The following is a 14,682-nucleotide window of genomic DNA, read 5'->3' on the forward strand; positions in this document are numbered from 1 at the left end:
TCCATCCAGTGTTAGAAGGCAATGAGGTGATAACACTTCTGTATATCCCGTGGGAAGAGAAAAAGCAGCTTTTAATGTGAGTGCTGCACAGGGCACATTCTAAGCCCCAGAACGAAAATAGAGAAATTAACATATTGCTGTGTTACAAGACTGCTGACTGGCAACATGAGGGCAGTTGCTGGGGTACCTATAATGGCTCGAGGCCCCTTTTATTAAGAAAGTTGAAAGGCCCCGACGCCGTCCCTGTACACAAGCGTGATACCACGTTCTACCACATCAAATCCTCATATAATGTAGAATTCTAGTCGAGGCGGCAATATTTCTAACTGCAATATTCACAGAGCTGAGAGAAATCTGAGTGTAAAGTGCAAAATAAATGAGTCTTTTATATTAAATTATGTTATAAACGTTCATCGAGGCAAAGGCACTGTGGGATATATTTACCCACTCAGCAGCACTTCCTCACATCATCCAGCTGCACTTCAGCAGTTAACAGCAAAATGGCTGAGCTGGCTCCTTGGAGCGCCATTGCCACGCATCAAAACCGCACCTCACAGCTACAAAATGATGGCTGCGCCATCTTGCTAGGCACCTATTTGGCAGGATGGAACAAGGGGGCACACTGAGAAAGCGTGCCAGTGTGTTGCTTACATGCACCAAGAAGAAAATTGATAAGCAGCACTGCCTTGCTGCTTGATCTACATTCCCCTTGAAAAGGAAATAGTTTGCCTTTATAATGATGGGGCCTTGACGCAATTTTCATCTGTTCAACCTCACACTGCTTTCATCAATGAGGCCCTGCCATGCCCACCCATATCCAGATTGTGCTCCAGCAAAATAGAACATTATCCCTCTACGACAGGCTGTATCAGCCAAATTGGAGAAATCAAAGCAGCTTTATTTTCAGTTGCACTGGAAAACACTTGACTTTTGAGTTACAAAATGTCAAATATCAATGAAGCAAAAGATACTCTGGCTCTCTGGGCCTATGTCAATTTCAATGGACCTGTGTCTTAAACAGATTGTTGTATAAGTGAAACTGACCAGGGCTGCAAAACAATATGGGAAATTCAGAGAGAAAACCCTTTGAAATGGTCAGCCCAGCAGACTTCACCATGTGTTAAAATGTGCTTTTGTAAATAAGGAAAAAAGTGTAATATTGAAAGAAGGTCCTGTCTTGGCCTAGCAATGTAAAGGGGGGGAACATATATGGGATGTTTTAATTAACAGGCTTGCTTTCGATTTAAAACAAAATAAAATAAGAAATAAAGACGTGGGACTGCCTTCTGAAAACTAGCCAAACAGGTTTCTGCCATGGCTCAAGGGACATATGGCTGACCACAGAAGTGGCCTTACCCCCGAAAGAAGGAGCCACAATAGATTCTAGGACAAATACATGTTAATTGCTACCTTGGAAAACTTTGAATGGGCCAGAAGGCCGCATATCACAGGCTCATCAGACTTTTGTCTGGGCTGAGGCATCTTACAATAGAGATTCTGGGACACCGACATATGAAATAGGAAATCACACGTCCCCATGACTTCTACTGGGAGCTTCAAAGCCAAGTCAAGAGCAGCCTTGGAACTATGCCGTTATATGCTGAACAATGCTGACCGTTTTGGCTCTAAAGACTATTTTATTAATAAACTTTTAAGATTTATCTTTGCAACAGGACTTCACAGAAATGTAAAAAGTTAACATTTTAAATGTAATTTTGTGGTTTTTAATTTAAGACGTGGTAGCCTTCACTGCCATATTGGGACCAGAAATGGCAGAGAATTGGACATTTTGGGTAAAGTGTACATGATACCTCTGTGAAATTCAATATTTACATGCCTTATGATAATCTATATCCATGTATATAGTTATAGAAATTTAGGTCAAATATTCATCACTAAAAATCGCGAAAAACTATTAGACAGGCAAAACAAAGTCCTACAGACATGAGGGTGGGACTGCCATGTTCTGCATAAAATATGTAATCTGCCCACATTTGTTAAGATGCCACAACTGTAAAAATGTTCCATTCATGTCAAAACTGGATTTTAGCTAAAGTAACTGTGGGACGATCCTAGGCAATGTAAAGCCACATCATAAAGCTGATGTCATGTCTCTAAAAATCCAACCAGCTAACAGAAAAGCGGTAACAAATCACCCCTGGCCAATTCAGTTGTTAGAGGTGTGCCTATCTTAAGCCTTCCCCACCATGTCTTATACATAAGGGAGCCTGACAGAACTCTAGACACTCTTCTGAATTTTCCAGCGCCAGCGTATCAAGATATTCCACCTTCACTCTGCAGGATTCCAGACCCCACTGCAGAGAAAAGGGATAGTTGACTCAGGCCTTCCTATCCAGGCAGAACCACCCTTCAGTACTAAAACCCCATAACAAAATCCCACTAACTTCAGGGAGGAAGGGGAAAGGTGGCTGAGCCCGCTTTGGGATTCTCCAGTGCTGCCTGCTTGCCCTGCTTAACCGCTCCATCCAGCTGAGGCGTTGCTGTGCCGTGACCAGTGTTAGGCAGAATCATATGCAGTACCCTTTGGGAACACCACACACAATTAAGACTACAAGTATAAGTACAAATTCACCTTTGGTACAAGCCTGTACTACACAGTAAAGTGGTAGCGATGGCTGAGCAGCCAGACTTATCTCAAGAGTAAAGTGAGCAGTATCAGAAGTTACACAAAGGACAGCAATTGCTATGGTTCAAACAAACACGGACTCAAGGTTTATGAGTAAAAGAATATACATTTATTTACACATTCATTTGTAAAACAGTTCACTAAGTAAAGCAGCAGAAAAATCACACTCTTAATATACTAAACAACACGCAATCAATTCTGGACAAGTTAGGCTCAAAACGAAGTGTGAGCAACATGGCACTCCAGCAATTTAAAAGGGAGGGAAAGAAAAGGTTATACAAAATCAAGCAGCACCAACAAGTAAGTAGGCAGGGCAATCTAGAAAAGGCTTGCTACAATGAGGATTCAAATCAATAGGCCTGGGCCAATGTTAATGGTTCAGAGTCTTTCCAGATGATCACACAGTTCAGAGTAGTTTGCGGTTAAGTCTTTGCCAAGAGTTCGAAACAAAGTTGGTCGGAAGAAAAGTTACTTAAAAGAGTAGAGAAGGACAAGCCCTCAGATTGGTGAACGATTTAAAACACTTTCACCGCGGTCTGACGGAACGAACAACTGGTTTGAACAGTACCTTACTAGAAGAAGAATGCTGTAGCTGAGGCAGAAGTTCCTGGCAGATCCTGCAGGCTCTCGGTTCCTGAAGCGACTGTCGGACTGACGCGAAGGAGGAAGACTGGAGGGTCCTGCACTGCCCAGGGAAGAAACCAGCAGCAGAGCAAAGCAACAAATAAAAGGTGCACTCCTTAAAACCCAAACAGGGTCCGGTCATCCTGGCTATCCAGTTCACTGCAGCTGTGCACAACAAATTCAACCAGGGGAGGGAGTCGTTGCTTGGTGGTTGGCAAACTGGTTGGTCCCACCAGCTCAAGAGAAGAAGATTCCTTGCAGATCTTCTCTGTCGTCAAAGTTTGGAGATTCTGACCCGCAGCAGGGCTTCACCGGGAGGTTCAGTCGTGGTAGTGGTCCTCTTCTTGCAGCTTCTCTTCGGTTCTCACAATCCAGTGGCGACTCTGCCTTCCAAGTCCCAGAGACCTGCTTTTTATGCAGTTTTCCCCCATTCACACAGCCTGGCTGTCATTCACACAGCAGGGTGTCTTGTCCTAGCAGGACAGTCACCTAGATAATCAAACAAAAGTGTGACTTGGGTTGTCAAGGGAACCATGTGCAGGGGTCCGAAAACCACTCACTCACATCCTTTCAACCCGGACTCTCAGGCACCTAAGGAGGGCTTCTGTGCAGAAGCCCGCCAAAGGATGGCGAACAAAGGAACCAAACCTGGTTTGGCGCGCAGAGTAAAACACGAGAAAGACCTTTACAAAAAGAAATGGTGAATAAACCCAGCCAGAACCAAATAAAAGTAAATGGGGTTCAGCGGATTTAAGTTTGAGGCTACCAACTTAGCCTAAAACAGTACCAAGGCTATTTACATAGTCCGCGGTAGGAAAAATATGGTAGATACCACTGACACCAGCCAAATCTTAAAGAAAGGGGAACAAAATAATGTTCCATGAGAGACAGACAAAATGGGATAACTATTAACCCTTTCCAGTACTCTATGTAAGATAGGTTGTACAAGGTCTGTGGATTTAAAAAGACTAATAAAGTCAACGGCAACTTTACATGTTCTGGGAGACAGTAGTCAGTCCCAGAAAATGGAGTTTAAGGTGGGAAGTCTGAAAAAGACAACCCTGTGTCACTGCACTAAAGGTGCTGTGTGAAACAGAGTAAAAAAGATGATGCCTAACGAGTAGGTGAAGCTCCACAGTCTATGAATACAAAACAATGTTAAACACACAGCAAAACACATGTAAGAGTGGGAAAAAAGGCTCACTCTTACCAGGTGAAAAAAATAAATCCTAGAAATCCAGCAAAGCTGCGGAGGGACTCTGTAGATAAGGGAAATTAGCCATTCTGGAGAATCTCCCTACAAACCAGTCCTTTGCCCGGCTGTCTTTTGCCAGGAGAGCCCACTATCCGGTGACCAGAACTCTTTGAGCCCAGAACCCGGTTGGCTGTCCCAAATTCCAAACTCAATTGTGAGATTGTGAGTATTTCGCCATCACATAGTAACACATAGCATACCCCATCTTGACCCCTTTATCTTTGCCCTATTTTCTAAGTAATCCTATCCATACCCTGATAATTTGTCTAAACTGTTCTAATTCTCTGTGTACCCTGTACTTGTTTTTCTAGCGTTAGCGCAATTCTTTCATTCACCTCATCTTGTAACTCCTTAGCAATATTTGGAATAATTTAAATTAATTCCCAGATAGATCTGAACGTGGGGTGAAAGGGTTAAGTTGCAAATTAACCCGGGATCATACCGTGTCTTTCTTTAACAATTTAGTCTGAATAATCTAGTTTAAGTAAAACTTGTCCTTTTTCTTTCTAAACTGATTTCCTCCCTTTAACGGCTTTATTTTACCAAAACCGACCCTCCTTTTACCTTGCAAATCTCATCCAGTTCTTCAGCTATAGCCCCCCTTTCATTTCTATATTGTCCCTGTGATGTGCATCTATCCCCCAACCCCCAAAAACCGCATTCCAATTCAGAGTATTTCAACCGTTTAGTTTTTGACATTTAAACGGCAAACTAGAAAAAATGCAACTTTTCCATGTGTGATACAACTGCATTGTGTTTTCAATTTCAACCTGCTTTGTGAACTGTGTGCCTTTTGGGATACCTTACCCTATAGTTACTAGTGATATGATAGCCCTGAGACTGATAAGACATATGTACATCATTATTTATTTACACATATAATTAATTATTTGTTAAAATCCAAGTGTCATTTTAGGCCATTGCAAAGGGTGTCATTTTGCCTCTTATTTTGCGAGGGAAGGTCCAATTTTGATTGCTGCCTCATATCCCCGACTACCTGCTGCTTATTTCTATCCACTCAGAATTCGAGTCATGGTGGACTGAGGAAACATTGCAGGGGGAATCCTTAACTTGGGTGCTATCAATCCTAATTCAAAAAGTTCTCCTATTCATTTGTGCTTTGGACATGTTCTTTTAGAAGGTTACCCAAGTATATTTCAGTGGTTTTCATTGTTATCACCCCATTGGTGATGGCTACCCCATATAAAATTTGTGTGATTTTCTTTGAAATTAAAATAAATAAATATTGTGTTACCACCCACCGGCCTGGTTCATGGTCCATTGTGACCCGGGGTATTTGTAAAAGGGGGTGTGAGACGGGTCGGGTATCGGCTCAATTTGAATTTGTTGAAATTAAAGAAAAAGCATTCTAATTGCGTGCTACAGACAAGGCTGAGGGCGAAGCTCCTGGTCCGGTGTGTGACGCCCGATTGGAATCCTTCACAGCACATGGTAGCAGGGCTCTATATAAGATCACCTAATTACATTTATTCATGCAAAGAATGCCAATAAACACATGAAGGGATCATTACATTATTTGTCAAAAACACAGGACAATATGGCACCTCACTGTTTGTTGCTCGTCGCCCCAAAAGACACCATTGCCTGGAATGTCACTGCTCCAAGGTGGTAACAGCGCTTATACGAGTCGTCGTTAATTCAGCATTGTTTCTGGATACAGCGCTTTGAAGCTTACCTTGGTGAGCCCAATCTGATCCTTCCGGAAGTTTTCCAGTGGCTTGATCAATAAATTATCTGCATTTTGTAGCTGCAGAAAGAAGAGAAATGAAAATCATACATGGTCCGAAATCACAAGGGCCAAAGTTGACAGACGCTATAGTAGGACAGGAAGGGACACAATCACGCCTCTGCCCACCTAGACACACCAGTGTATGTTGAACCTGGTTCAAAAGACCACAAACTAGCCCAGTGCCCCATACTGAGGCAATAGTGAGTTAATGCCAGTGCGTCATAAAAAAGTCTCCACAGGCAGGCCATATCACAGAGTTTTTTTATTCTTGTTCATTGGAACAGGAAAAGGTAACCTAAAAAACAGCAAGGTTAATAAAATCGAACAAAAGTCAAATACAAAATAGAAAACAAATGTGCAAGTAAAACGTGGAATTACTGTTTACAACTACTGTCCAGTCCAATATACAGAATAATGAAAAATTGCTTTTGAGGGCACATTTTGTTGGCTTATGTTATGGAACTTATAGGAATGAAGTGCTGTGCAGTGCTTAATATGTGGGGGAGCCCTGGAACTTATATTTGAGCCCCGGCACATATTGTCTCAAACTCACTTCAATTATGAACTGGTGCTAGTCAGTGCTCCATCACCCACAATGATCAGGAGTGGGCTGTAGTGTAACTGTAAATATGTCGGCACTGTAGGGGGCAGCTATGGGCGGTGGTAGAAGTGGTGGGGAACTGCCCACCCACAGTGTCACAAGAGTGCTAGAAAATATTTGGGTCCTGGCACTTATTTATTTACAAATTAAGCACAGGGTGTCTGTAGGTACAGAGCAGGTTTTCCAACTCCCACTTACCTTGCGCTCCATCGCTGGTGCCAGGAACACTGTGTTCCTGCCACAGCTCAATCGCAGCAATGGCCACCATGGAAAGGGAAAAGGGACTACATGTAGTTCCCTTCTCCCTAATCCATGGTGGCTCAGCTCTTCCCAATTTAGGAATCCCACAGGAGTTTGTGTTGACATGCCTTATTCCTGCCTGCAGTAATACTGGGATCTATGTGAAAAGTACTAATATAAAATCCCGAAGCCAAAAATGTCTAAATTATTTTTGTGATCCTGCATATTTTTTAATGAAATTATAGGCGGGGGAGACTCCTACATCCCCCGCTTGCTCCCCTCACATCATTAATTACCCTAACCCACCCACCCCCACATATAATTGCGTTAAAATGCACAGTATAAAATATGCCATTTTCGGCTGCGGGATTTTATGCAGCGCAATAATGGGGTGACACCGTAATACTGCATCCAGTACTGTTTTTGTGTGGTAGAAAATCTACTGGATCCAGGTCTGCAGTTGGTCAACTGGAATTTTCACAAGAGAGGCAGTCCTGCAGGAAACTGCCATACCAGCCACCTTTACTCCCTAAAAACAGGCAAATGCACCCAACAAAGATAAATGGGAAACAGAAATGCTCCACAGGAAAAAAGGGGGGGGCACCAAGAAGCCAGCCCCCTCCACCGCTTCACCACACAGCTCCACGGATATGTTTGGATCAGTGGTAGCAGAGAGCGAAGCAACCAGACGTGGACTCCCTGCTCACGATGCTCAGAGAGGCACAGCTTCACCTCACTGATGAGGCCCAACAAGGCTGAAACACGTGTATGGGATTGCTGTTGGTACTCTTGTTCAGAGAGGAATTGCCATAGTATTTCGGTGCTGCACTGCCCATGTGGGCAGGACAAAGACTGATATGCAAATGGATATTTCCCATCTGTGAAAGGTGCAGTGAGCAAAAAGCGTGTGCTGCAAACTCTCATCTCAGAACAGGTTATCATGCCATGTTCTTTCTGGAGAGGAGCGCCTGCTACCTTTTTTGAAATATTTGCAAGGAACTTGGGGTTGGTCACCCTAGGTTACCTGGGGGGAACCAGACGTGGACTCCCGACTCACTGTGCTCAGAGAGGCACAGCTTCACCTCACTGATGAGGCACAAGGCTGAAACACGTGTATGGGGTTGCTGATGCAACTCTTGTTCAGAGAGGAATTGCCATAGCATTTCGGTGCTGGACTGCCCATGTGGGCGGGACAAAGACTGATATGCAAATGGGAATTTCCCATCTGTGAAAGGTACAGTGAGCAAAAAGCGATGGCTGCAAACTCTCAAAGTGGGAAAAAACCACAGACCAGGTTATCATGCCATGTTCTTTTTGGAGAGGGGTGCCTGCTACCTTTTTTGATCTAATGTTTTATGCCTGATGTGAAGGGGGCCTTTAAAGTTTACTAGGTACAAGCACAGATTACAAAACTAAATCTGTTTTAGGGTTTAAATATACATTCAGACTGCCTTACAAATGCCCCCATTGGGAATGTTTTATTCCTTAACATAATTATTCCACTCACAACATCGACAAAAAGGAGTACAATATTCACACTTCAAAATCTCACATGGACAAGAATGATACAAAAATAAAAAGGAAAAGAAAAAAAAGGTGGGAAGAGAATAAATAAAAATGATGAGTGTTAGAGAATCAGAAAGAGAAAGGGGGGAATATCAAGATAAAGCAGAAAAATGAAGATGTACAAAGGAGGCCGTCGCTGTAAGAGGCGGCAACGACTGTGCAGCTGCGCGCGCAGGCTGCACCATGGCCCGGGCCTCTGAGGACACACAGAAAGCGCTCTAGTGAAGCAGCTAATCCCTGGCACAGGCTGAAAGCCCCAGTGTTGGAACAGCTTTACCTCAGCCTTCTAGGGCTGTCTGGGCCTGAAGAGGGGTTGCGTTCCTAATGATGGAGGAGTTCCCGTGGCAAAGGGCAAGCCGCGGGCAACGGGGGCTAGCAGAGGCAAGAAAGGCGCTACCACGGAGGGAGGAGGGCGAAACAGAGGAAGCTACTGAAAGCAGGAACATGAATCAGATACCAACTTCCTGTGACCCCACAACTCCCGGTTATGCACTGTGCTCAGGAGACTGGGGAATGTGTGACTGTGCTGTTCATCACTGAGGCGGAAGCCTGGATCATTGCAAAGTGAGGATAATGTAGATTTGCTCCCGCTAGCCCCCCCCCCCCCAGTGTCCTCAGTGTAAAAGGGACATTTATATAAAGGACGGATTACGGACGAGTCAGGATTTGAGGGATTTTCAGAAATACCCCAATAAACTGTTCTCTCAAAAGTGCCAGCAAACATGGCCAAGAGTCTGATACATGCCTTGCCTTGCCTTCTCTCCCTATTTTGGGGTGCACTCACACCTGTCTTTTACACCAGCTCTTTATATAAAAAAAAGTAGATGGTTGGTTTATTGAACAAATGAGACAACTTTTACAGGATGCAAACACAACCCTGTTTCTTTTTTTTCTTAAACAATATTGTGCTCAATTCTGGTGTCAACTCAGTTTCCTACAGCTCTAAAAACATTTGAGAAGAAACGTTCTATATAGGTCTTTCTCACCCTGGCTTCAGAGCAGGTAAGTGAACGGTACCTTCTCTAGCCTGTGTGCCCGATGATTTTCTGATGACCATAGCATTGAACATGTTGGACTGGTCATTGGTCTATGACGCCACCGATCATGGCTGGCTGTTCCAAACCAGGCAGGATTTGGGGGAACTGTTCTTCAATGGATCGCTTCTTTCTTGAAGCGTAAGTAACCAGCAGGTGTGCAAGGGGTCCTACTTTTCACACGTGAGCCACATCTAGTATGAGGTCCCACAGAGATCAGTTCTCTCTCCTCTACTGAGGAATGTTTATGCCAGGCCAATGGGCGATATCAGGGGCAGGGACTGTAGTGTCCCCAGTATGCAGAGGTCACAGGTGTATTCAGTGGCAACTTGTTAACTTCAAAACAGGAAGGCTAGAAATATCGGACTCGCATGTATGCACATGTAGGTGCTTTATATAGCATGACCTAACTAAAAAGCAGCAGAGCTCTTTAAAAATAATGGGTTGTTGCGCATTTACCTGGTTTTCCATCCCGGCCCCACTGTCACTTTCCCATAGCTCCTGGGGTGCCGCCCTGCTTTCACACACTCTGCTGCGGTTGACGGTTGCCTTGGCAGCTGGCCGACACGGCCCGGCGATATCGGCCGGCATGTCCACGACGGAGGATGGAGGTGGTCACATAATCACAGCGCCCCCCATGTGATACAGGTACATTGCAGACCAGAAATTGATCATCATGCGATTTAAGTTGCCGGCAAACAGCCTTTCATTACTTCTCAGCTGTTGTGGCGTGTGGCTTGCTCCGTTGTCCATGATTCCTGCTCTGCATCTGTGAACCTTGGTTTTTTTAACTCTTGGATTACCCTTTGGGTTACCCGGTAGATTACCCTTGGATTTTGGTGAAATTGTTTTTTCTATTCCTTTTGCTTCCTTGACTTTGGACTATACATCCATAGAACTCTTTTTGGATTACCCTGCTACTTTGATGGGCTGGAACTTTCTTGGAACTTTGCTTTTGGCCTCGATTTGACTTTCCTGCTTTTCCTGAAACTGGATTGGATCTTATCCGACTCCCCCATCCATCAGACTTACCCCATCTGTCTTACATTGCATTTTCGTGCCGCCGGGCTACAAAGACTTTACTTCTTCTGAACCTGCATATTCACGTTTCAGATACCTCTTTTGTCTGATGAGTGGATTGACCGAGGTAAAACAGTAATAGTGGATTGATTTCTATTCTGCTTTACTTTTCCCTCTACAGCTGCCGATCCTGTTCTACCTTTGGCCTCATTGGCTGGCTAGGGAGTGGAATTGATCTCCATGTGAAGAAAGGTCAAGGTTCAGTTGGGACATCTAGTCGTGACAGTCTTAGAAGCCTCCCTGTCCCTCTTGAACTGATGGAGGTTGCTGGGGACCCGGTAGCTGCTCTGATCCAGGCTAGAACCTCATTTAGGGATGATATGAAAGCCGCTATTACAGCCATACATCAGCGTTTGGAGGCCATTCAGCGGTTACCGCCTGATCTGGAATTTGGAGACGTAGCCCGGGCAGTCCCGCTACAGCCTGGGGGAGTTTATTTGATCTCCCTGGCTGGCACGTGTGCAGAAAGGTCTAATTTTAACAGGGACATCTTGTCATGACATGGGTGAAGTATGTGGTATATGAAAGAGAGGGATGAGGAGAGGATCATTGTCAGCGTCATGCCATCACTTCCTATAGAGTTCATTGAAGATACGAAACTCAGTCCATTGCAAAAAAGTAGGAGGAAGGGAGCCAAGACGCTGTTTATAGTTATGACGATCAAGAACGTGTAGACATAGCAAGAGAAGGATCGCTTTCTAGTCTTCTTGCACTCCTTGGCTTCTACTCTGGCAGTTCACCGGCACCTGGTGTTGCAAAAGCCTCCTATGATTGTGTATTTCTCAGATAGGTATAACAGAAATTACGTCATTAGTGCTTTTTAGGAGATGCAGGACATTTGAAGATGTTCCAGGCTTGGAGCTTTAGCCTGTGAAGTTCCTTGAGTGTTAGAGTGAATCACCTGAAACACGGCAGGAACCCAGAATCACCCTGAATAACAGCAGGCAGGCTGCCAGGCAAGGCTAAGCCGCAAGACCCCCTGGGCTTCGGGACAGGGAAAAGGTGGATCAAGGCCAAAGATTGTCTAGTGATCAGGGGGCTCACCATTACAGCATCTGGCGCAAGAGAAGTGGATTGGCCATAGGGATCTCGGCAGTTTGGCATGCTGAAGGGTGACGACGAACTCTGATCTAGACCTTGCCTTAACCAATGCGCACGCAACGATCGGCGATCCTTGGCAGGGGAGGCCACTACTAGCAGCCGACCTATAGAGCATGACTGCCACACCCTCTGCGCAGGGCCCACGCCGCGCCAACGCACCTAGTGAAACCACTTAGACCGGGCCACTTACGCTAAGCGGGGGGCATGAAACAGGGACCATGTGCCGCTGAAATCACGGACACCTCAGACTCCCTGTCGACAGGTGGGCTACCTAGACGGTCAGGGAGGAACAAGCCCGACATGGAAGTCCATACTTAATGCAAGCCATTCTCTTAGAGATGAAACTTCTAGGTCAACGCACACAGGAAACAAATACGGAAGTGCTTGAAATCAAGCGCGATCTGCAAGAAGTGCAAAACCGCCTTGCAACACAAGCAGAGAGAACAACAGAAAACAAACAGCGTATAAGTGCCCTGGAGGACAATCTAACCTCCACAAAGACAGATCTAGACGATGTAATACGGGAAAATCCAAAAGCTTAGAGGAAAAATGGAGGACCAGGAAAATCGATCGCGCAGAAATAACCTACGCGTGGCCGGAGTCCCTGAAAAAATGGAGGGGCAGGACATGGAATCATTTCTTTATGGCCTTCTATAGAACTCACTCCATATGCCCAACGCAAAAGACCACATCATTGAGCGGGCACACCGCGCACCAATCCCAAAGCCAGCATCTATGGAGCGCCCAAAAGTTATAATGATGAGGCTATTAAACCTTCAGCATAAAGTGGCCATACTAAAGGCATACAGAGCCACCTCCCCGATACGTCTAGATGGTACCAAAATTAGGATTTTCAACGCGAAGGAGAAGAGGATTTAACCCAATCTTTGAGGCACTCAAGGGCACTGATCATAGGCACTATCTTATAAGTTCCCCTCTACATGGTGCATTCAGATTGATGAAAACTGGCAATCATTCGAAGACCCTGAAGCCGCCTGGCGCTTCCTCCAGCAAAAGAACCTCGTTACGGTGGATTTCGACAGTGCGTCGGCAGAGAAAGCCAGTTCTACACACCCCCCTCGGCACAGACAGGAGAGATCACCGGCCAGGGGAGGTGGCACATAGCGGGCCGGGGGCCCCGCTGGTGGGAAATAGAACAGCGAAAACGCTCTGGCAGATCCTGAAATAGACTGGGCCCTGAATCGGGCAGTGAACCGACCCACTCATGCCTTAATAGACGGTCTACCAGCAGCCAAAAATGGTAAGCCGCAGCGACAAGTCTGATCTAAGACAATGGTATGAAGTCTCTCTCCACCTGGGTCTCCAGGATAACACCGTACACGCCTCTCGAGGTCACCTTTATTGCAATAAGGGTGACATCCCTCGCATCCGCCACCCCCCCTGGGATGACCTCAGGAGTATACATGGGAAGAAGCAGCAAACCCCCCGCTTGCCCTCACCGACCCAGTGTATGGCTCTAAAGCCTTGTATTGGGCAAAAGCCGATGGACAGGCTTCCCCAATGTTTTAGTGTTTGGTTATGTCTGGGCCTATGTTTCGGTCCATGGTTGTTGGTTTGGGGGTCAAGAAACCATGAGTTGGTTGATTTTGTTAGTGGGACGGGGACGTGCTCGGGGCTAAGTGTCAAACTGTTTGAATGAGAGAGTGCAGAGCTGATGTTTCTAGTTCTCAGTGCCATGTTCACACGAGAGATGTTGAAACTAACTTGCATAACCTTTAACATCCAGGGACTGGGCCACCCCGTTAAACGTAGGCGCATGCTCAACCACATAAGAGATCTGCATCGGGATATTGTTTTCATGCAGGAGACGCACATCAATAGAACTGAATCCGAAAAACGATCACGGGGGTGGGTTTGCACGGCAGCACATTCACCTAGTCATGGAAAGCGTGGGGTCGCAATCCTAGTACACAAGCGAATTCCACTTGCAATCCAGCATGTCTGCAGTGATAGCGAGGGCCGATTCATGCTGATGCAAGGCCAGATGCAACAACAACCAATTACCCTGCTGAACATCTATGCCCCCACCTCAGATTTGCCCGCCTTCTTTACATGCACGCTCGCCAAATGTGCCCAATACATGCGAAATATTACCCTAATAGGGGGGGGGGCCTAAAACTAATTCTGTATCCTGATGTTGAAAACTGCGGGAAAGCTCTCGACTGTACCCCTACCCCTAAGAAGAGAACCGCTCTACATGCACTCATGGTTGGCCTGCACCTGGTGGACATATAGCGCCAACTTCACCCTGACCAAACCAATTTCACACCCTTCTCCCATCGCCACGAATCCTATTCTAGACTGGACTACAGGCTGATGCCAGCCAATCAGACGTATCTAGTCCCAGAATGTGATATTCAGCCGATCACCATTTCGGACCATATTCCGGTGACAATGCGCATTTCAATCCCAGATACACCCCGTAAACCCCCGGCCTGGCATCTGAACCTTCGCTCCCTTCAATATCCTGACTTATTAGGGATGACATGAAGCAGTTTTGGGAGAAAAACGAAAATCAGGAATTTTCCCCATATGGGTCCTGGGACACGTTTGAGGCTTTTGTCAGAGGGCAGTGTATTTCACGGTGGGCATATAAATGTAAGGAATGGGGGGAAGAGTTGACCCGGCTAACTGAGGAGCTTAAGGGGTTGGAGGCACAACATAAAATCAGGCAATCGTCACTTCAACCACAGCTCCAGAATTTTAGAAATGAGATTAAAACACTCTCCACAGATAGAGCCCAAAAATCTTTCACAAGTTGGT

At 45.6% G+C, this 14,682-nt stretch overlaps 1 protein-coding gene across 1 annotated transcript in view; it reads right to left on the reverse strand.

Moving 5' to 3' along the window:
• The window catches only part of OPHN1 (oligophrenin 1), a 733,935-nt gene that overhangs the window by 379,044 nt on the left and 340,209 nt on the right, over nucleotides 1–14,682 (reverse strand). Inside the window, exon 4 of the mRNA XM_069612518.1 lies at nucleotides 6,223–6,294. Coding sequence (XP_069468619.1) covers nucleotides 6,223–6,294 — 72 coding nt within the window. The remainder of the gene's footprint in view (nucleotides 1–6,222; nucleotides 6,295–14,682) is intronic.

The sequence above is a fragment of the Ambystoma mexicanum genome, chromosome 5p (assembly GCF_040938575.1).
Source record: "Ambystoma mexicanum isolate Mex_15411 chromosome 5p, UKY_AmexF1_1, whole genome shotgun sequence".
Lineage (NCBI taxonomy): Eukaryota > Metazoa > Chordata > Amphibia > Caudata > Ambystomatidae > Ambystoma > Ambystoma mexicanum.